Here is a 22,812-nt window from a genome sequence, read left to right on the forward strand (position 1 = left end):
GTCTTTATTTCTGCGTCTTTGTCTCAGTTGTTTTCTGTTTCTTTTCCTGCTTCGCTTCATTGTTCTCTCTCTCTCTCTCTCTCTCTCTCTCTCTCTCTCTCTCTCTCTCTCTCTCTCTCTCTCTCTCTCTCTCACTCATCAACACCGGCACCACTTCTATATCACACCCCACCCCACCACAACACATCATAAAGAGCGCTACCACCACACCACTGCACACATCACTCAACACTACAACCTTTCTCATACCACGCCACACCACACTACGCCACGCCACGCCGCACTACACCACACCACACCATATCACACCACACCATATCACACCACACCATATCACACCACACTATACCACACCAACATTACAAAACAGCTACAGTGCACCATCCCATCCAACTCCGCCACACCTAAACACACAGACACACCAGACCACATCCACAATGACCACACCCATAACAACCAGGGACGGGTATTATCAACATCCTGTCAAGTACGTGTTCGTCTGTGCAGCCTACGTGCTTGTCCGTGTGCGGGACTGTCCTGTGTACGTCTCTGCCCTGTGCAAGTGGCTATCCTGTGTACGTGCGCGTGATGTGTACGTGCTTGCCAGGTAAGGGAAGGAGTGTGCGTGCAGTGAGGGAAACATGTGAGGTTATGCACTATCTTTCCCTCCCCGAGTGGCGGAGGGGGGGAGGGAGGGGAAGGAAGTGGGATGGAAGAGGGAGGGGGAAGGAAGGGAAGCAGGGAGGAAGGGAAGGAGGGAGAGAGAGGAAGTGTGATGAAGGAAGGAAGGGGATGGTAGAGAGGGAGGAGAGAGAGAGGAAGTGGGATGGAGGAAGGTGCAGGGGTGGAAGGGAGGGAGGGAAGGAGGGAATAACTGAGCGAGATACTGAATGAGTAAGCAAAACGGGAATGAGGAATTACGTGAGCCGGTGGGGGTGTAAGTGAGGAACGGACTGAGCGAGTGAGATACATACACCTAGGATGAAACTGATATAGATGAATGAGTATGATGGTGACAGATTAATGAGATGAATGTGATGCTGACGGATGAACAGGATGAGGAATGTGTAAAAAACCATGAACAAAAATTGATAAAGATGGCAGCGCTAGAAGAATATGGGAGGTGAACGTGACAAGAATGAAAGATTAGGATGAATAAAAACGAGACAGTGAATGAATATGAAGGCGGTGGATGAATATGACTGGTGAAAGTGAGGGCAGTGGACAGACTCTAACGAATGAGGATAATAGTAGTGTATGAAAGTTAATTATACCATTTATCCTTATTTCCCCGGTAATTGCTGACCTAATATCTCCCAGCTTCTCACTAATTAGCTCCGTTCACTTATTACTATTACGCAACTCGCCCTAATTAGCGTAACAAATGAAGTTGCACCTACAGTGACGTCAAAAGGAGTTACTTGACAGTGATAGGTGGAAATTCAAATCCAATAGCGACGTCACAGTACAAAAATGTGACGTCATGAATGCAATTGTAATAATGACGTATCAAGGCCTGTAGCCCCTTCGACGAAGGACTCTCTCTCTCTCTCTCTCTCTCTCTCTCTCTCTCTCTCTCTCTCTCTCTCTCTCTCTCTCTCTGCGTACTTGACATCAATAGGCTTTTCTATGTTATTTACGCAGTTTCGCCGACATCGGAAAGACAAACAACACAAAGAGTATTTGTGTAAAGTAGGTATTATAAATTGCTATTTTTTTTTTTTTTTAACTGACGGAACTGCACGACTACCACAACTTAAAACACGTGGCCGCGCTCACGTGAAATTCAATGAACCTTAGTTTCGAAAAACGACTGAGTCCCCGTGGTTACCAGTCAAATCGACCCTTGAGGCTACTACACCTGGCCACCAACTGAGCTGTATAGAATTAGGAATCTTAGCCAGGTTACAGCAAACACACTATAGTGAGAATCCTATATTAAGTGGCTTTTGGAGATTTCGCAACACTTTATTCTCAGCGATCTATTCTCCATATTCCACCTCAGTGTCTTCTTGTATGTAACTGATGAAAACTATGTCAATATTGAAACGATACAAATAACATGAAGGAGAATACTAACTAATAATACACAAATTAAATCGCAAAAGAAGAGGTGTTACATACAAAAAATTTTAAGATGTAAGATGCAGAATAAATCGCTAAGGAAAAGACACTACGGAACACGTGCTTGGAGGTTACTACACCGTGACTGGCTAAAATTCCAAGGTAATAATAATGACGTCATCAGAGGGTTGCCATATCGTGCAGGTTGGCTGGAATTCACGAACAACTATGACGTCATCAAAATTCACGTGACGTCATCAGGAGGTTGCCATATCGTGCAGGCTGGTTGGAATTCACGTACCACTATGACGTCATCAAATTCACGTATAATGACGTCATCAGAAGAGGGTATATCGTGGTTGGGCAAGATTAACGAGTACAAAGCGCGATTTTAATTATCTCCCTCCAGTGGTAAAAAATAGAGAGAGAGAGAGAGAGAGAGAGACTAACCACTTTCAGCTTGGTTGATGGATTTAGTCTAAGCAAAATAACGTGCAATCAGTTATCTCAAACAGCGCCCAAGCAAATGCCAACGCAATGAATCCTCAAATAATACGCAACATTTCTAAGCACATACGCAAATAATCTAGAAATACTCACTGAAACACGCTCCCATCAGCTGATTAGGCTTCTTTCAACTCTAACTTGACCTAAAATTGCCGTAAACTTATCTTGAATGCTGAGTTGTAACATTAGATTAGCACTAGAAAATTATCCTAGTCATGAAGAAGTGCTCTGGAGAGAATGTAGTCATATGATTGTCTTTATTTGCCACTGAGCTACATCAATTAGGTTGCAAGGGGACGAAAATCTGGGCCAAGTTAGGGTGAAAAGGGCATAGATGAAAGTTTGCTTGTTAGATGAGCTTGGGTATTGAAGGGCGATTCTAATGGGTGAGTATATATTAATTACACGCACTAATTAACTTTGAAATAAGTGGTCTTGTGCTAACCTTGGTCATGTGCATTATTTATCCCACCTAGTTGTCCCGTCTCCATCTTTCGTTATCACCATCTCATTCCTATTTCCCTACGTGTCAAGAAATGGGAAGATTTTAAAGAAAGCTCCGGCCTCTGTTGGGTCATGAATCAGAGAAGAAAATACAACTGATTTTGGTTGAAAGGTACAGAATTTGGTAGATGTGAACAGGTGATGTCTAGAAATGAAAGTCGATGAAAAGAAAGCAATGTGTTGAAAGAGAAACTGTCCCACAATACGATATGCAGGAAAATGAAGAAAGATATAATTGTCGGTAGTGTAAGTACCTCAATGCAATAAGAGAGGGCAAAGTGTCGGACGTGTAAGTACTTGGGCGTAATGAAGGGAAGGGAAGTGTGCAAATGAAGTGGAAAGTACAATGTTGCAAGAGAGGCAGGTGGGTGTTACTATGGCGGGTTAGGTAGGGGACAGGAAGCTGAGAACAGAGGCTGCAATACAAGATTCATTAGCACCCCGTTAATACCTGGGTCTGGTGTAAGAGTAGGGGCATGGGAGAGAAAGGTAGAAAATAGTGATGGTTGTGCATATGCAAGAGAGAGAAGATATACTGTCATCATCATCATCATCGTTCTCATCACTATCATCATCACCATCATCATCACAATTATTATTGTTATTTTTATTATTATTATTATTATTATTATTATTATTATTATTACTATTATTGTTAATGCTGTTCATTAGAAAGGAGAAAAAGAGGGCACATGAGGCGGGAGGAATGGAAGGAGAGAGAATGACGAGGGAAGGAGCGAGTAAACAGTAAGGTAAAATGACACAGGAGAGAAAAGAGAGGAGAAATGGAAGAAGAAACAGAAGAAGGAGGGGGGAGTGAAAGAGAATGGTGAAGAATAGGAGAAAACAGAGAGGAAGGGAGGGAGGGGAAGGGGGAAGTAAGGGATGGAGAGACGAGGGAGGGAGGGAGGTAGGGAATGAGAGAGGAAGGGAAGGAAGGAATGAGAAAGGTGAAGGATGGGGTTGAAGTAAAAAGGGGGGAGGGAGGAAAGGAGAAAAAAGGAAGGTAACAAGGGAGAAAAGAGGGAAAAGGCAAGGAGTAAAGGAAAGGAACAGCAGAAAAAAAGAAGGAGGGAAGGATGGAAGGAAGGAAGGAAAGGAGGGAATGAAAGAAGCAGCAGAAAAAAAGGAGGATGGAAGAAAATAAAGAGAAGGAAAGAAGGAAGGAAAGAAGGAAGGAAGGAAGGAGGGAAGGAAGGAGGGAAGGAAGGAGGGAAAAAAGCACATAAATTAATGTGTGAGGACAATTACTTGATGCTCAGCACGGTAACACAAAGGAAAGATAATACTAGGCTGTTGAAGTGGGTGTGGTTGAGAGAGAGAGAGAGAGAGAGAGAGAGAGAGAGAGAGAGAGAATGTTGATGATGATGATAAAAAAGTCTATATATGACGGAGTCATGGAAATATGAAAAATATCAACCAGAGAGAGAGAGAGAGAGAGAGAATGGAGGAATTCTTTGAACTTCAAACTCCTAGAACATTTCGAGGTCAGACTAAGGAGAAATCCACAGAAGCCACACCCAATGCTACGTGACCAAATTTACACATAGATATAAAACAGAAATACAAAAATCAAACAAAATTATCAAGCACAAAAACGCAATGCAACCACAAAATGATATTTATGGAGCGGAGAAAAAGAATATATGGACGAGGACGGAAAACGGCGACCCTAATTATTCAGGGTGTGACTGAGCTATTTTTTATAACGTTCTTTTGTCCCATGCACGTAATACTGAAATGGGTTCAAGGAAGAAAATGCAGCTCAAGGACAGAGAGAGAGAGAGAGAAAGAGAGAGAGAGAGAGAGAGAGTGCATACTGGCGTGAACTTGGCCGCAACACCACATCTTTCCATCCACGTTCACTTCGACAACAGACTGCTTACTCTTCGGTTTTATTTTTTTTTTTTTATCTTCTTTCCGCTGCTATGCTCCTAATCTACCTTTCTATCATCTTGACTTAACAACAGCCCTTCACTCTACCCCAGATCTCTGTCCAAAACATACCTTTCAACCTGTTCTTTTATTTTCCCATATGTGTCGTCCACCTCGCTAATCTACCTTTCTTCTCTAATTTCTTTTCAATTTTACCTTTCTTACAGTTTGGTTCAATTGCAGCTTCTCATTCCATCCCATCTCTCTCTCTCTCTCTCTCTCTCTCTCTCTGTCTCTCTCTCTCTCTCTGTTCCCTAAGCTGATCCACATATAGTCCAGTCAACATTGCAATTACACTCGGCCCACACTAACACCCTCCCACACCTGCCTACTGTATACTCTATCTCCATCACCTGTAATTACTGAAGTTTTAGGTGATGAGATTATAGAGAGTATGGGCAGATGTGGAAAGGTACGAGTCGCGGCCAGGTGTAATTCTAACCTAATGAACTAACAGCCTAATATCCCTGTCCACTTTTGCTCCAATCTTACTACTGTTGATCTGTTTATTTAAATATATTTTACGCAAGAAGATCTCTAACTTCTTTCAGCTCAGTTCATGGTCAGGTGTAGTCAGACTGGAGTGCTCACCTGACTAGAAAACAAGAAGACTCGATCCTGCCTCACTGCTAAAGGCTCACTGAATTTCACACAACCACAGCTTAATATTAAAGTTATGCTTGTGATCCAGTTCCGTCAGATGAAAACAAACCGATTACAATCACATCTCGCGACATATTACGCATCTGCAGTCCTCCAATCCTCACTTGGGTATTGGGATCGCTTATTCTCCGTTACCCGTCTCAAATGCAGTCCCTCATTCCATCTCAACCCACTTTCACTCGCCCTCATTTCCATGCTGACATCCCGTCTTGTAGAGCTGGTGACATAGGTTTGCCTAATACAAGAGGATACCCCCAAGATTATTTAAAAACTCTGGGAGGCTACTATAGCAGCAATTCTGAGAAAAGAATAGTATCGTTATGGAGCTAAAGTTACTCATGATATTATAGGTTACTCGAAATTACCGGAGAGACCACTTCACCTTTACTCTTCATTTTCTTCTACTGGCTAATATTCGTAAGCTGAGAGAGGCTTGGTACGTTTCTATCTATCTACCTATCTATCTATAGCCCGACGCCCTAATCCCGCAAAGGGTGGCCGCAAACAAAACGCCTCCAAGTCACTCTGTCACCCACCATTTGACTCCCCTCCCCCCAACTCACCCCCCCCTCCCTCATATACCTCTCAACTCCATCCCTCCACCTCATCCTCGGTCTACCCCTCCCTCTCCCTCCCTCCACCTCACCTACATACACCCTCTTAGTCAGTCTTTCATTCTCCGTTCTCTCCACATGTCCAAACCACCTCAGTGTATTTCTCCTAATCTTTTCAACCACATCCACATCTACGAGTACCCCACAACGTTCCTTCACTTCTTCATTTGTTAACCTGTCCCTCCACGTCACTCCACATGCTCCTCTCAAGTAACTCATTTCCACTGCTCTCACTCTTGACTTGTTCCTCTCTTGCAAGGTCCACGCCTCGCTTCCATACGTCAGGATAGGGATCACAATACCATCATGCAGTGACTTCTTAACTTTCATACTCACCTCCCTATTTCTCATCACTGCTTTCAGTGTACCAACAACCTTTCTTCCCTGCTGTACCGCTTTCACGTACTTCATCCCCCAAAGTTCCATCCTTACTCATCACACTACCCAAGTACTTGAATGCACTCACATTCTCCATATCCTCACCATCCAACCTCACTGCACACTCTGTGACTTCATTCCTCTCAAACATCATAACTTTACTTTTGTTTACATTAACTTTCAGCTTCCTCCTCCTACACACTGTCCCAAATTCATTCACCAAACCTTGCAACTCCCATTCATCTTCACTCAACAATACTGTATCATCAGCAAACAGCAACACCGGAAGCTTCCAAATCTCACCCTCATTCATTAGGGCCACCCCCACATCCACTGCCCTACCTTGCACCTCCTTTACAACCCCATCCATATATATATTAAACAGCCATGGAGACATCACACACCCCTGTTTCAGTCCCACATTGAGATCAAAGAACTCACTCAGCTCACCATCCACTCGCACCGTAGCCCTAGCTCCCTCGTACATACTCTTCACAGCACTCAACAATTTCCCCTCCACTCCATATATTCTTAATACCTTCCACATACCTTGCCTATCTATTCTGTCATAAGCTTTCTCCAAGTCCATGAAGGCAGCATACACTTTCTTTCCCTTCTCTAGATACTTCTCCACTAAACATCTTAGAACAAATATCTGATCTACACACCCTTTTCCCTTCCTAAATCCCCCTTGTTCTTCTCCAACTAGCTCCTCTGTCATATGCCTAACCCTATCAATGAGTACTCTACCATATATTTTACCAGTACGTTTCACTGCCTAATATTTCACCTCTTCTGCTTTTCACTTTCCTTTAATGGCTAATTGGTATGTTTCTCTGCCTAGTATTTCACCTCTTCTAGCTTTCCTCTACTGGCTAATATTCGTAAGCTGAGACAGGCTTAGTATGTTTCTCTGCCAAATATTTCACCTCTCCTGTTTTTCGCTCTCTTCTGCTGGCTATTACTTCCCCTAAGCTGAGAGGGGCTTGGTATGTTTATCCGGCCAAAGATTATGATTCTCTTTGACATGATGCGTCAGGAAGGAAAGAGACGGACATGCCTTAACACTTTTTTCTTCTCCATCTGCTTCTGCTTCTTTCTCCTTCCTCCTCTTCCTCCCCTTCTTTTTCTTTTAATGTGAAGAAGACAGTAGAAGAATATTTGTCCCTTCTCTCCCACCTCTTCCGTAATCTGCTCCACCTTCGATCCTTCTTTTCTGTCAGAGGCCATAGCTACTTGTCCTCGGTACAATCTTATTTCGTTTCTTAGTCGTATTCTAAGAGGTTCGGGTGATTTCGCAACACCTCTTCCTTAGCGATTTATTATGCACATTACACCTCAGTATCCTCGTGTACGTTACTGATGCAAGCGCCTACTGTGTCATATGCAAAATAAATCGCTAGGGAAGAGGTGCTACGAAACTTTTACAATACCCAGAATACGGGCGTTTGGATCATCTATGCATTCTGGCTTTAGCAGCAGTCCTCATTCCTTACCAGCGCACTATCTTCTCTTATCTCCTATCTATTTCCTCTCCTGTCTTTCCCAATACTTGAACCACGGTACATACGCAACTAACTCACAGCATTCCACCAATCCTTCCAGGTCTCCATTGTCTCTTATTTCCTATCTTCCGCTCTTTTTCCAAATTCCTATCCATCTATCATTCCCTACATACACAATCAAACACAACGGCAGTCCATCACTTCTTCACAATCAACCTTCTTCTTTTATCTTTCAACCCAAATCTTTAACAACTGCACACACACGCAGCTACTCTCTCTCTCTCTCTCTCTCTCTCTCTCTCTCTCTCTACCTACCTACCTACCTACCTACCTACCTATCTATCTATCTCTATCTCTCTATCTGTTTATCTATCTATCTATCTATCTACCTTTTCACTTGATGCTTGAAATACAATACACAAGCTACCTAACTAAATTTCAATCCTTTTTTCCATCTCAAACCACCTTCACTCGCCCTCCTTTCAATTCTGCCACTTCTTTTTGTACCCTTCTTCCGTAACTTGACCCAACTGGAGTCCTTTCCAAGTCAAAACCACATTCTCTCTCTCTCTCTCTCTCTCTCTCTCTCTCTCTCTCTCTCTCTCTCTCTCTCATCATCATCATCCAAAGGCTAACTCAAACGTAACCTTCCTTCCATCTTACTTAACATTCACTGATCTAGTTTTAATATTATTGTTAATATTATTTTTATTATTATTTTCATTGTCATTATTATTTTTATTACTATCATTATCATTATCATTACAACAACAACAACAACAACAACTACTACTACTACTATTATCATTATTATTATTATTATTATTATTATTATTATTATTATCATCATTATTATTATTCCTTTTCCTACGCAATCAGGGCCCAACAACCTTCCAACATTTCAAGTCAACCTAACAACACTGCCCTAATTTTCAAACCTCTTCGACCCAACCTAACTCCAGTTCTTTTGTATCGCACTCCACCTTCAATCACCTGGTTTCTGAACTACAATTACCTAACGGAACTTGGCGTAACTGTAGTTTTTTTTTTTTTTCACATCAACCTCTTTTCTTTTTTTTACTTTTAACCACCTTCCCTTCCTAAATCATTGTAACTGCAGTAACTTTTTTTTTTTTTTCAACTTAATGTAACTTTACTGCTCCTGTTTTCTGGGCAGCCTTTCTCTTTCACTTGACATCATTTGGAATCTTTTTTCCACCTCATTCAAGCATCTTTCACCTGGCTACTTTCTGAACCCTTTTCCTTTGTAACTGCAGCACCTTCTCTCCCGTCTAACTTTCAATCAACTCATTCAATGGACCACTTTCCTCTCCATAATTTGACGTAACCAGCCATATCCATAAATAAATAATTAAGGAAGAGGTGCTAGGAGCTGAGGAAAATACGACCCACTATTCATCATCTACTCTTTGGACCATCTTTCCTTCCTAACCTTCCGTAACTGCTCTCCCTTCCACCCCAATTACTCTTCACATATCTAGTTACTCTGGGCCGCTTTTCCTCCGTGACCTGACATAACTGCATTCTGCCATCACAAATCACTTCAACTAGCCCCCTTATCAATCTTTCCATCTCGTTTTTTTGCATCATCCTCTGAGAAACCAAACTCCATTGCAGCCCAACCCCCCACTCCTTCCTAATCCATTCCTTTCTCTTTCATTTTTCCATCTTATTCTGACTCAACTGTAGTCTATCCTTCTAACCCAGTCCACCCTATCACACTTTCCATTCTTCTTCTTCGTCTAGTTTTCCATCATCACCACTTTCATCTTCCTCGTCTTCTTATTCAAATCCACAATTTCTCTTCTCATAATTTCCCCCTCATTCTTGAAGACCATCTCCCGTACCTAAAACCTGGCCAAACAACTTTTTCACCTCAATCCACTGTCTCTTTTTAAACTTACATATCCATCTCCATGTACGCACATAACACGTACGCTATTAAGCAGTCACTCAGTCAACTCCAACCCATCCTTAGGAATATGTATAATCTTCTTTTTCCCCTTCTTCTTCTTCCTTCTCTTCTTCGTCTTCTTGTTCTTGTTCTTCTTCTTCATCCCACACTCCCTCGTCTCCATACCATCTCGACTAAGGAGGGAACGAGAGGTAATAAGGCTTGTTTTTATCCTCTGAAAAACTGAGAACTATTTCTACAACCACAAGCCTCCTTTCATTCCCAGTCTACCTCGTTTCTCTTTCGTACATCATTAGTAACGTGATTTTAATTGCAGTCCTTCTTACCGTCCTTTAAAAAAATTATACTTCATTATAAATTCGTAAAAATGATCCATAACCTAACTTAACAGCACTCGGTTTCGCTATAGATTCGTGCATGTGATCCTAAACCTACTCATTCTAGATCTGAGCTCTGGATTCGTACGTTACTTGTTATACATGCACATGATCCGTAATTTCTGCATGTGATTCGTAACTCATTCTACATTCGTGCACATTGAGCACGTGACTCTTATAACGTACTGTAGATTCGTGCACATGATCCGTAATTTCCGCACGTGATTCCTATAACTTACTCATTCTAGATTCGTGCACTGAATACCTAACCTACTCATTCTCGATTCATACATCAACTTACTCATTTCAAACTCTTGCAAATCATCCGTAATCTACCCAACTTCAGTCCCTTTTTTCGACCCCAAAACTACCTTCACTTGCCCTGAATCTATATGATCCAGTTCTCAGGTCCCGGGCCACCTCTCCTTCGTCCACCAAATTAATTATTCCAAATGGCATTCAGTACAGGTCGAATGGAAAGTGGTTGTGAGAAGCGTCTGTGATCTGGTTCTCTGTCTGTCTGTTTGTCTGTCTCTGTCTGTCTGTCTGTCTCTGTCTCTCTCCCTCTCTCTCTCTCTCTCTCTCTCTCTCTCTCTCTTCACTTTCACTCTAGTGTACAATTTTTCCCAGTATTAACATCCCACCGCGTGCCCCCCTCCCCCCCGCGGACCATGAGCATACCTTGGTGCGTTTATTCTAACCTGACGTAGATTCTCTCTCTCTCTCTCTCTCTCTCTCTCTCTCTCTCTCTCTCTCTCTCTCTCTCTCTCTCTCTCTCTCTCTCTCTCTCTCTCTCTCTCTCCTCACTTTCACTTTAATAAGAAGAATATAAGAGGCTAAATGGTCGATAAGTTCTGAAAGATGAAAATAATACAGTAGGTTTAATAAAATGACTGGGTGTAGTCAGACTGGAGGCCCGATCTGATTGGTAACCAAGGATATTCACAACTCTCTCATATCTACTGCTCAGGGAAGTACGGACTGAATGTTCCTACTTCCGCTTTGTACCCGAGAAGCACTTACTAGGTTTATTCAGGGCAGGGAGAGTAAAAAGAACAATAAAAAGAAAAAACTCAATGTGCAACACAATATTTGCAACGAAATGTAGGAGGACTGATGCAATACTTAGATGACAAGGGAGAAATATTAGGATTTGTTTGCAACGATGCTTTACCACGAAAATGTTAAAATTTTGATGTTACTTTCAATACTGGGTTCAGCTGACTATGTCCTATCACGCAAAATGTTGGAAGACTTATGTTTATTACTGTTGTTGTTGTTATTATTATTATTACTATTGGCAGTAGTAGTAGTAGTAGTAATAGTAGTAGTAGCAATAGTAGTAGTAGTAGTAGCAGTAGTAGTAGTAGTAGTAGTAGTAGTAGTAGTAGCAGCAGTAGTAGTAGTAGTAGATGACAGTGGTGAAAAATGAGGTAGACTCACTACAATGCCTTTCCATGGTAATGTTGAAATGTTTGATGCTGATGCTAAGAAAATGAGAGAGAGAGAGAGAGAGAGAGAGAGAGAGAGAGAGAGAGAGAGAGAGTTCCACGTGCCACGAAAATGTTAACAGGTTGAAGTCAGTTACTATAAGAATGGAAAAAAAAGAGAACAAGTTCAACCTAGACTGACGCCTTTCTACGCAACTGCTAGAGGTTGGGATTATGTACCACAAAAATGAAAAAAAGAATAAAAGGCGAAAAACCAGTACGCTCACAACCTGCCTTCTCACTAAAAATTATGGAAGATTAAATTCACTGAGAGAACAATGGGGAAAAAAAGGGGAAAGTAAGTAGAGCACACATTCACCCCAATACTAAAGGAAATGCTAAAGGTTGAAGGTATATTGAGAACAAAATAAAAGAAAAAATAGTACTACAACAGCCCTCTCAGTATAAAAAAAAAAAAATGAGCATAGTATGATAACATGGCCAAATATTAGTCCAACCTACTATGATTTTTGTCTCTCCCCTTCTCTCTCTCTCTCTCTTGCCAGGGAAATGTTAAAGGTTGATGGTATTTTGATGCCAAGAAAAAAGCTAATACGACTTTCTCAACTTGTCAAGCTGCTCTCCCACTGAAAATAAATATCACTGCACTACTTACAAGCAAGGGGGGGAAAGTAAACGCGTTCTGTTTATTTTAATGGCACGGCAATAAATTTTTAATAGCAGAAGTTCTTTACGTAAAAACAAAGACAAACAAGTACACAAATATACGAATCTCGGACAGCCACACTCTCCTCTCACGACTTATATAGAACTAAACTTATTTATATCACCACCACCACCACCACCACCATCACCACCATCATCATCATCATCATCATCATTATCATCATCATCATCATCGCCGTCTTCGTCCTCCTCCTCCATCTCATCATCATCATCATCATCATCATCATCATCATCATCATCATCATCATCATCCCGCCACTTTCTCCCATAGCGCAATTTGTCCTTGTGCTTATTTAGATGTCAAAAAAATATATGTTAATCTAGTCATGTCTCCCTTTTACTTAAATACTGCTGAGTTGGGATTAATTTTGCTTTATAAGGATACCGGCACTGGTTATATTATACAGTGACATAAATAGTACACTGACCCTACATTAATTAAAGTACCTTACCAGCTAGTTATTATTATTATTATTATTACTATTATTATCATTAGTATCATTAATACTAACCACGACAATTATTACTACTACTGCTATTACTACTGCTGCTGCTACTACTACTACTACCACTACTACTACTACTATTACTACTACTACTACTAATTATTATTATTATTATTAAATTTCTAATCAGTTTCTCATAGACTTGTCGAACTGGAAACTTCAGATACAGCTTTCAGTAACCTTGTACTTCCGACATCTCCCTCAACCTTGAGAGAGAGAGAGAGAGAGAGAGAGAGAGAGAGAGAGAGAGAGAGAGAGATCTGTACGCAGCTAACGCAAAAAAAGAAATGTCGTTTAGCTATAACACTTAAAGACACCTGAGAAACAAAATATCCATCTTATAAGGAGTGACACTTTCTTGAGACACAACGTTACGCTCTAGTGTGCATTTTCAACAAAGGACTGGCCTCACAAGCTCTTTTCGTAACAATATTGTCTATGTTCCTTGCCCAACCAGTGTATATTTAAAACAATTGCTGCCGTGCTGTATTATTTGGTGTATTTATTTGTCTGGTTGATTGACTGATTGACTGACTGATTGATTGGTTGAGTGAGTGAGTGAGTGAGTGAATGAGTTATATTATTTAAAAACCATTATCGAAATGTATTATTTTATTTATTTATTTACTTATTTATTTATTTATCTTCAAAAAAAAAACTGCTGTCATGTAGGATTATCTGCTCTACTTATTTATTTGCTGTTTATGTTTTTTATTTATTCACTCACTAATTTACTTACTCTATAATTGTGTAGCATCTCCAAAGGCGTGTCTGTTCTTCTAATCACCTGCCCTTAACAAATCAAATTAATTACACGTTGCACCTAATTTATCAACACTACTATGAAGGTGGGTGAATTTCTGAGTGACAAGGGAAGTGTTAAGCTTATGTTTACCCAGAACCTAATGTCAATGAGCTTATAACAAGAGATATAACGTACACATCTCAACACAAATATAACCTAAACATCTTAACACAAACTGATGAGAAGGGAAGCTTATAACAAAAGATATAAAGTAAACATCTCAACACAAATATAACCTAAACATCTTAACACAAACTGATGAGAAGGGAAGCTTATAACAAAAGATATAAAGTAAACATCTCAGCACAAATATAACCTAAACATCTTAACACAAACTGATGAGAAGGGAAGCTTATAACAAAAGATATAACGTAAACATCTCGACATATAACGTAAACATGTTAACACAAAATGATAAGACGGGAAACATAATAAAAGATATACCGTAAACATCTTATCTCAAATATATCGTAAAAATCTTAACACAACTCCATATTATACCTAAGTATCTCAATATAAACTAATAAGAACGTGAACTAAAAGCTATTAATATGGTCTAAAATTCTAAACACAAACTAATGAGATGATGATGACAAGTGCGATGATGATGATATGTGCCATTATGATGACAGACCAACCCTACCTCTTCCCCCGGCATTCCTATATATTAATTAACAGCATAGTTCAGGTATTGCTCGACCTGATTCCCACCTACTGCTGGGACGGATAGGTAGCGTTATCAGTGTCTACCCTGCATCAATTCTCTACTTCCTGTAACCTTTCCCATGCTTCATAGTCTGTGTGTGTGTGTGTGTGTGTGTGTGTGTGTGTGTGTGTGTGTGTGTGTGTGTGTGTGTGTGTGTGTGTGTGTTATTTTTTCCTTTTTTTTAACGTTCATTACTGCAGTGTTGATCAGTGCAGTTACGAATCAGCCAAAATGCTCTCGTGCGTGAGCAGAAGTAGCCGTACCCACAACACACAAGAATGGAAAGCGAAAATTTACTGAGTACTCTGCATGCCCAAGACATCCTCGGGGTACAGGGCGCTCTCGCACGGAAGGGGCTAATAAAGAAACAAACAAACCTTAATCACCTATTGTCTCACTGCAATTAGCACGGACTAAATCATTTTGTACTCTAATTACCCAAATCTTATGACTTTCACTATTGACATGACTTATTAATGTAGTCTGGTTGAAATCCGTGAAGTTCGGGTGAAATACAAGAAGACTGGTTGAAATCAATGAAGTGTGGTAGAAGTAAGGGAAGACTGGATGAAATAAATGAAGTATGGACGAAATAAACGAAGACTGGACGAAATTAATGAAGTGTAGTCGACATAAACGAAGACTGGATGAAATAAATGAGGTTTGGTCGAAATAAACGAAGACTGGATGAAATAAATGAAGTTTGGTCGAAATAAATGAGGTTTGGTCGAAAAAAAAAAAAAAAGAAGAAGAAGAAGGCTGTATGAAATAAATGAGGTTTGGTCAAAATAAACGAAGACTGGATGAAATAAATGAAGTTTGGTCGAAATAAACGAAGACTGGATGAAATAAATGTCTCCTTAAAATCAACTACTATGTATATTCCTCTCTCTCTCTCTTTCTCTCTCTCAAACCAGACCATGCTATCACTCTCGTATGAATTGAAAGAACCCAACCACATTGCAAGTGTATATGAGTCAGTGAAACCATTCTAGCTATGTTAATTGGAATAAACTGGATTTGGCTGGTGAATAAATAAAAAAAAAGAGGTTAAATAAGGTCATATCGGAAAGGTTGAACTAATTATAAGCATGTACACCTGGCGAATTTGCACACACACACACACACATACACACACACACACACACACACACACACACACACACACACACACACACACACACACACTAACACACACATGCATGTAAAACTACTTTGATACGCGCATACATTAACCCACATGCATAGTCAATGGGACTCCTTTTGTGACACGGCCATATTCAGACACAAACACACACACACATGCAGTCGTCGAGCACGTACACACACACACACACAGAGGAGGGGACGCGCGATTAGCTATTACTACTATATTACACCTGGAAACAAGGTACAGAGGAAGTCCATATATTATAAAAGCGACCTCCAACCCTTATTACCATATAATGATGGGGTCGGGCAGGGGACAGGGACACGGAGAGAGAAAATACTAACAGGGAGAGAACGACTGTATATTTCTCTCTCTCTCTCTCTCTCTCTCTCTCTCTCTCTCTCTCTCTCTCTCTCTCTCTCTCTCTCTCTCTTTCACACACACACAACCAAAGTATCCAACGAACTTGCCTTTTTCTGACGTGGTATAGAGTGAAGATTACCACAAATTACCTTCCTCCCGTTACCCTAGTCACGAGCATTACCCCAGGATTACCAGTAACTTTATTACAACAGACCGGTAACTAGAAAAATCCGAATCTAAGACGGTATTCGGAAACTATTTGGAGCTTAATCCAATCACTACAATGACGTATTTTCAGTTTTCTCTCCTTATTTTTTTCTCTCTTTTTAATATAACACAGAAAGACCCTCTGGTATTGAGCAGGTTAATGAACACTATGACTCGTACTCAAGTCGATTAAGGAAGCTCCCTAACGCCTTATCTTTAGCGATTTATTTTCAGATATTGGTGGTTAATATCCTTTTTATATTTAGTAACCGACGGTATTAAACATTTCTTTCTTTCAACCTTTGGAGAGATTTTTCGAACTGGAGGAGATACTCTCGTCGGTTAACGAAGCTCCCTAACGCCTCTTCATTAGCGATTTATTTTCGGATATGAGTGGTTAATAGCCTTCACTAACCCCTTCCCTGGTATAGGTCTGTGCCAAGATGAATAAAAATAACAATCACATCCGGGGGTAAATACGCTGGTTGAATATGACTGAGGATGAAATAACAAAAAATGAAACTAAACATTATGAAAAAGTTATAAGAATATCACCCTTAACAATCAGAACCATCTCACATTCTTCGTAAAATGTATACTCTCTCTCTCTCTTTCTCTCTCTCTCTCTCTCTCTCTCTTTGTCCAGTTTTTCCCACGCCACCTGCCAATCTCTCTCGTTTGCTACAATATAACACTGCAAGTCTAAAGTCGAAGCTCTTTTACCTCTCTGCATCTTTTTTTTTTATTAATCTATTTTTATTTTAGGGGGTAAATTTTAATTGACTAGTATTTGCGTTAATACCACCTTGTCACACCAAGTAAATTTTATTTTATTTTACTTTATTTTATTTCATTTATTTATTGCTGTGGCTGATAGTTATAGGGCGGGGGTAATAACTGGCCGTGTGAGCCGTAGGGGGAACAAGACAGGGGAAAAAAAGAAAGTCAAAAGAAGATGAGAAAGGAAAGAAAGTAAGAAAAGATTAAAAGAAAAGAAAGATGAAAAGTAAAAGTAAGACATGGGTAAGGGGTACGAAAGAGAGAGAAAAATAAATGGAAAGAAAAAGAAAGAAAAAAGTAAAAAAAAGAAGAAAGAAAAGGAAAGAAAAAGAAAGGAAAAAAAAAAAGGAATTGAGAAGAAAAATGAGAATGAGAAATTAAAAAAAAAAAAATATTCCCAGCACTAGCCAACCACCATCACGAGCGATTTTCCTTAATATGATATCGTTTGTCACTAACATAAATAACTAAATAAATAAATAAATACATAAATAAAGCAGTGAAGAGGTTGACGGAGGATATTTCTTACGTCGTGGGCAATTCTTAACCTGACTAAAATCGTCTGGATAGTAATAATAAAAAATACAATAAAAAAGAAAAAATCGCCTACTGATGGAAGGAAAAAGACTGAAAAGAAGTACTAATATGGGACACTACTAATATGACCGAAATAAATCGCTTGCAGATAGTAATAAGACCTCAAAATTTGTCTTGAAGGTAAGAATGAGACCGAAAAGAACAAAAAAAATTGCCTGGGGAGGGAAAATAATACCCCTAAATAATTATCGTATTGAACTTACTGACTCGCACAGTCGCACACAGCTTCCGAAACCTCTCCCTTTCACACAACCCCCTCCCCCTTCCCCTCCCCCTCCCCCCCAAAAGCAGGTTACTGAAGGAAGTGGCAGGCGACCCCAGAAAAGGTCAGGGTGGGGGGTGAGCTGGGGGGAAGGCGGGGAGAGACAGAAGGGCTAGTTCAGGAGGGGGAGAGGGAGCGGGCGAGGGGAAAGGAGAGAGTAGAGAGGGCGGGGGTGAGGGAGGGGGAGATAGAGGGGGGAATGAGGGGGTGGGGTTCGTTTTCACAGTCTCATCGGGTTTTTGTTGAATTTGGGGAAAGGTGACTTTATCTGGTTCATATGCTGGACGCTGTTAAATGAGGGGGACGGGAGGGGAGGGGTGAGAGGAAGGGTTGTGCGTGGAGATGGCTGAGAGATGGGAAGTGAGGGGAGGGGGAAGGGGGTGGCTGGGTGACTGAAAGGACTGCTTGAGGGGAAGTGAAGGGAAGGGAATGAGTGGACGGGGAGACGAAGAGAGGGGAAATGTTAAGACTGGGAAAGGAAGGGGAGGATAAGAAAGGGGAGGAAATGGGAGACGACGAGAGGGAAAGGGAAGAGAGGGGAGGGGATGATGAGGAAAGAGTAGGATTTTTTGAGGGAGTGGAATTGAGGGAAAGAAAGGCAAGACGAGGAGAGGAATGGGGAGGAGAAGAGGGAAAGGGAAAATAAGGTGGGACTTGCTGAGGGAGGGGAGAGGAAGAAAGGGGAAAGAGAGGGGAAAGGAGGAAAGGGAAGGGCAGAGAGGTGAGAGGAAGAAAGTGAAGGAGCGAGAGGGGAAAGAAGAAGGTGAGGGAAGGGGAGAGAAGGAAGAGAAGGATGAGAGGGAAGGGGAGAGAGGGGAGAGAAGGATGAGAGGGAAGGGGAGAGAGGGGAGAGAAGGATGAGAGGGAAGGGGAGAAAGGGGAGAGAAGGATGAAAGGGAAGGGGAAAGAGGGGAGAGAAGGAGCAGAGGGAAATACACAGGAAATACAGATAACACGTGAACTATTGCCCTATTTCATTATCTAATCGAATAAACTGATCACGTTATAGATCTAACTACAGTACCCTGCAGGACAACATCATCAACGTCATCACCATCCTCACCATCACCATCATCATCATCATTATTATCAACATCATCATAACTGTCTCCCTTATTCTCAACAAAAGATGGGGTGAGATACGCTCCAGAAATAAGGAAAGAGAAAGTGTTAAATTGCAAGAACTATCAGCAGCATAACCAGCCTGCAAAATGGTACACACACACACACACACACACACACACACACACACACACACACACACACACACACACACACACAAAACAACAACAACAACAACAACAACAACAAAAATACAGACTATTGGATCGAGACCGACGAGATATACGACAGCAACATTCTATTTCCGATCTAATTTCTTAAAGAGAAGGGAGGGAGGGGCACAGAGTCGCTTTCCACAGAGTCATTGGGTTTTTGTTGAACTGGGGAAAAGTTGACATTATCTAGATCATTATGTTTGGACTGCGTTTGTGACAGGAGGGAGGGGCTTGGGGAGGGAGAAGGGCAGGGGGACGGGGAGGTGAAATAAAGGAATGATTCAAGATACTGGTAGGGGACGGGAGGAGAAGAAGAGAGAAGGGAGGGAAGGGAGAAGATGAGAGAAGGGGGAGGGGGACGAGACGAACGGGGAGATGGGAGTTAGAGAGGAGGGCAAGAGGAGTCGAGAGGGTAGGGGTAGAAGGGATGGGGAGGAAAAGAAGGACTGATTCATGAATTGGGGGGTTAGAGATATGAAAGGAGAGAGAAGGGAGGGGAAGGAGAGAAAAGGGAAGAAGAGTGGAGAGCGTAAGGGACTGAGGGGATGGGAATGGGGTAGAAGGGAAGGAGGGAGCGGTGTGAGTTGGGGGGGAGGGTACCATTTTTGACACACTCATGGGGTTTTTGTTAAACTGGGGAAAGGTGGCGTAATCTAGTTTATATTTGGGTTAAGTTGGCTTGGGTAGGATGGGATGGGAGGGGAGGGGAGGGGCAAGGGGAGGAGGGGGGAGGGGCGAAGGGTGACAAACAGGAATGAATCATGAAGTGGGGGATGCAGGAGAGGGGGAGGGGCAGGAGAGAAGAGAAAAGGAATGCAGGGGTAAAAATGAGGAGAAGGAGAGGAAGGGAGGGGGTGGGGTGCACGTGGGAGGGGGTAGGGGTGGGGGCAGAAGGCAGAGGTGAGAAGCAAGGGGGGGGGGTTGAGCAGTTTTCACACACTCATGAGGTTTTTGCAAAGGCGAGGGGAAAGTGGTATTATCTGGTTTATATAACTGGGTTAGCTTAGAGAGAGAGAGAGAGAGAAGGGAGGGAAGTACCAAACTCCTTTTACTGTAATTGAGAGAGAGAGAGAGGTCTGTGTGAGGGAGGAGAGAAAAGGGAAGGAAATACCAAACTCCTTTTACTGTACCTTGGCCTAATATTGCCTTTTCACCATCCACAATGCTGAGTTGTGGCATTACAATAACACTGGAATATGGTGTTAGTCACGAAGAAGTGTTATGGGAAGGTTATAGAGCTCTAGTAATGTCTTTTCTGCCTCTTAGCTACCTGCAAAGGGACAAATATCTGGGCCAGGTTAAAGAGAAAGGAGTATATATTAAAAGTGTGAACAGGAGGGAGAGGGGGAGAGAGAGTGAGAAGGATAACCTGAGGGAGAGGGAGAGCGAGAGGGAGAGGGAAAGGGAGGGGGTGGGGGAGGGGGAGGGGAGGGAGAGGGGGGGAGAGAGAGAGAGAGAGAGAGAGAGAGAGAGAGAGAGAGAGAAGGAGAGGGAGTGGGAAATGGGGAGGGAGAGGGACTAAAAAAAAGGGAGAACGGAAGTGAAAGGTGAGGATGATGGAAGGCGTTGGAATGTTGAAGTGTGTGCAGTGTAATGCAGTGTAGTGCAATGTAATGTAAAGTTGCAGTGTGTTAGTGAAGGAAGACAGGGGCAGAGGAGAGAAGAGGAAAGAGGAGAGGTAAAGGAAAAGTGAGAGTCGGACGAGGAGTGGGAGGAGAGAAAGTGACGAGGGGAAGGGAGAATGAGAGGGAGACGGGGAGGTGGGGGGGTTGGGGACGAAGGGGAAAAACCATGTTAGGTGGAGTGGGAAAAACTGGGCGAGGGTTGACGAGAAAGAAAGAGAGAGAGAGAGAGAGAGAGAGAATGAATGATTGTATAAACTTAACAACACGGAACCAAAAAAAAAGGAATAGAAAAATAACAATAACAGCTACATTAGACATAAAAGGAAAAATATGTACAATTGGCTGATGAATTAAACGCAATGGAAATAAAAAACAAATCCTTACTCACGCACAAAATGTCAAGAGAGAGACAAACTAACGAGCACACAACTAATTAAAATCATAACTGAACTTATTAAATTCATACACAAGCTAAAACAAACACATTAAAGCCTCTCTCTCTCTCTCTCTCTCTCTCTCTCTCTCTCTCTCTCTCTCTCTCTCACAAACTTACAGGCACAACTATATAAATAACAAAAATCAAAGGCAAAAAGCACCTACTGGAAAAGAAAACCCGAAAAAGGGGAAAAAAATACTGAAACAATAAACCCATAAACTAAACCCATCAAAAAATAAAGGCAGAAATACAAGTAAATATAAAGTAAAACAAATCCACAAACACAAATATAAAACACAAAAGGAAAAAAGAGTTACAAAACTCAACTGAGCATGAAACCAAAATTACTCAAAACTCACACGCATAAACTACGTAAAGGGTTTTCTTAAAATGTGGAAAAAACAAAATCTAAAATGGAGAGCAGAGAGAAAAAATTTAAGAAGAAAAGAAGGGATAATAAGAAAACGAAAAGTAAAAAAATAACTGAAGATAAAAAGGGAAATACATAACAAAGCAAGTTTAAAAATAGGATAAAAAAGAAGCAGAAAATTTATTTAAAAAACAAAACAAAATAATAACGAAAATGGAAAATGAAAAAATTGTACGACTATGAGAGGAAAAATGGAAAAAAGAAAAAAGGAAAAAGAAAAATAAATACTAAAAAAATGGTATGACTTCTATTGCACTATCACCCGAGCAGAGAAAGTTAAGTTTATGCCCCCAGCAGATGCGGACGTGGCTGTAGCGCACGTCACCTCTATCAGCCAGCCAATCAGCAAGCAGGATAGTATAATGGAGGGGGCAGATGGCCAAAGAGAAAGAGAAATTAGTAGTGTAGGTGTGGGGGTGGGCACACTTCCACATACGCACCTTTATCACACACACACACACACACACACACACACACACAACTTTCACTCACCTGTGCAAGACTAAAATCATACCCATCTGTGAAAACCTGCTATACATGCAACTCGTTCCTCGGTAAAAACCTCTCTATACATCATCTGCTTACTTGTTAGGCTATATAGCGATACAACTATTATTTTTGTAACTTTTAATATGAGTCTTCCTGCAACTTCTCTTATACTTGTTCCTACTTATGTCAACTCACTTTGATATTGTGACGTTTTTATTAACATTACCTTTATTAGAAATGAATATACTGAGATTAAGAAGCACGCACAGAGACTATTGAAGCGGAAAAAAAAGGAGGTAGCTGATGATCTAGGAGGAAAAGTGAATGTAAATTACCCTGAAAATAGGAAGTTATTCTGTACAGAGGTGCGGAAATATAGAAGTGACAGGGGAAAGAAATGTGAAAGTGTGAAGGACAGATCATTAACCCATGGGGATGAAGTACGGACCAGATGGAAGGAATATGTTGAAAGTTCGATGAATGCGAATGGAGACAGCAAAGTGACTGTTAGCATGATTG

General features: G+C 41.3%; 1 protein-coding gene across 1 annotated transcript in view; it reads left to right on the forward strand.

The window, feature by feature from the left end:
* The first annotated feature begins 437 nt into the window (after positions 1-437).
* cysu (peroxidase homolog) overlaps positions 438-22,812 on the forward strand; it is a 93,379-nt gene continuing 71,004 nt past the window's right edge. The window contains exon 1 of the mRNA XM_080281433.1: positions 438-607. Coding sequence (XP_080137559.1) covers positions 438-607 — 170 coding nt within the window. The remainder of the gene's footprint in view (positions 608-22,812) is intronic.

Source organism: Coenobita brevimanus, chromosome 89 (genome assembly GCF_032717465.1).
Source record: "Coenobita brevimanus isolate Jiangsu-jjx chromosome 89, ASM3271746v2, whole genome shotgun sequence".
In the NCBI taxonomy this organism is placed as follows: Eukaryota; Metazoa; Arthropoda; class Malacostraca; order Decapoda; family Coenobitidae; genus Coenobita; species Coenobita brevimanus.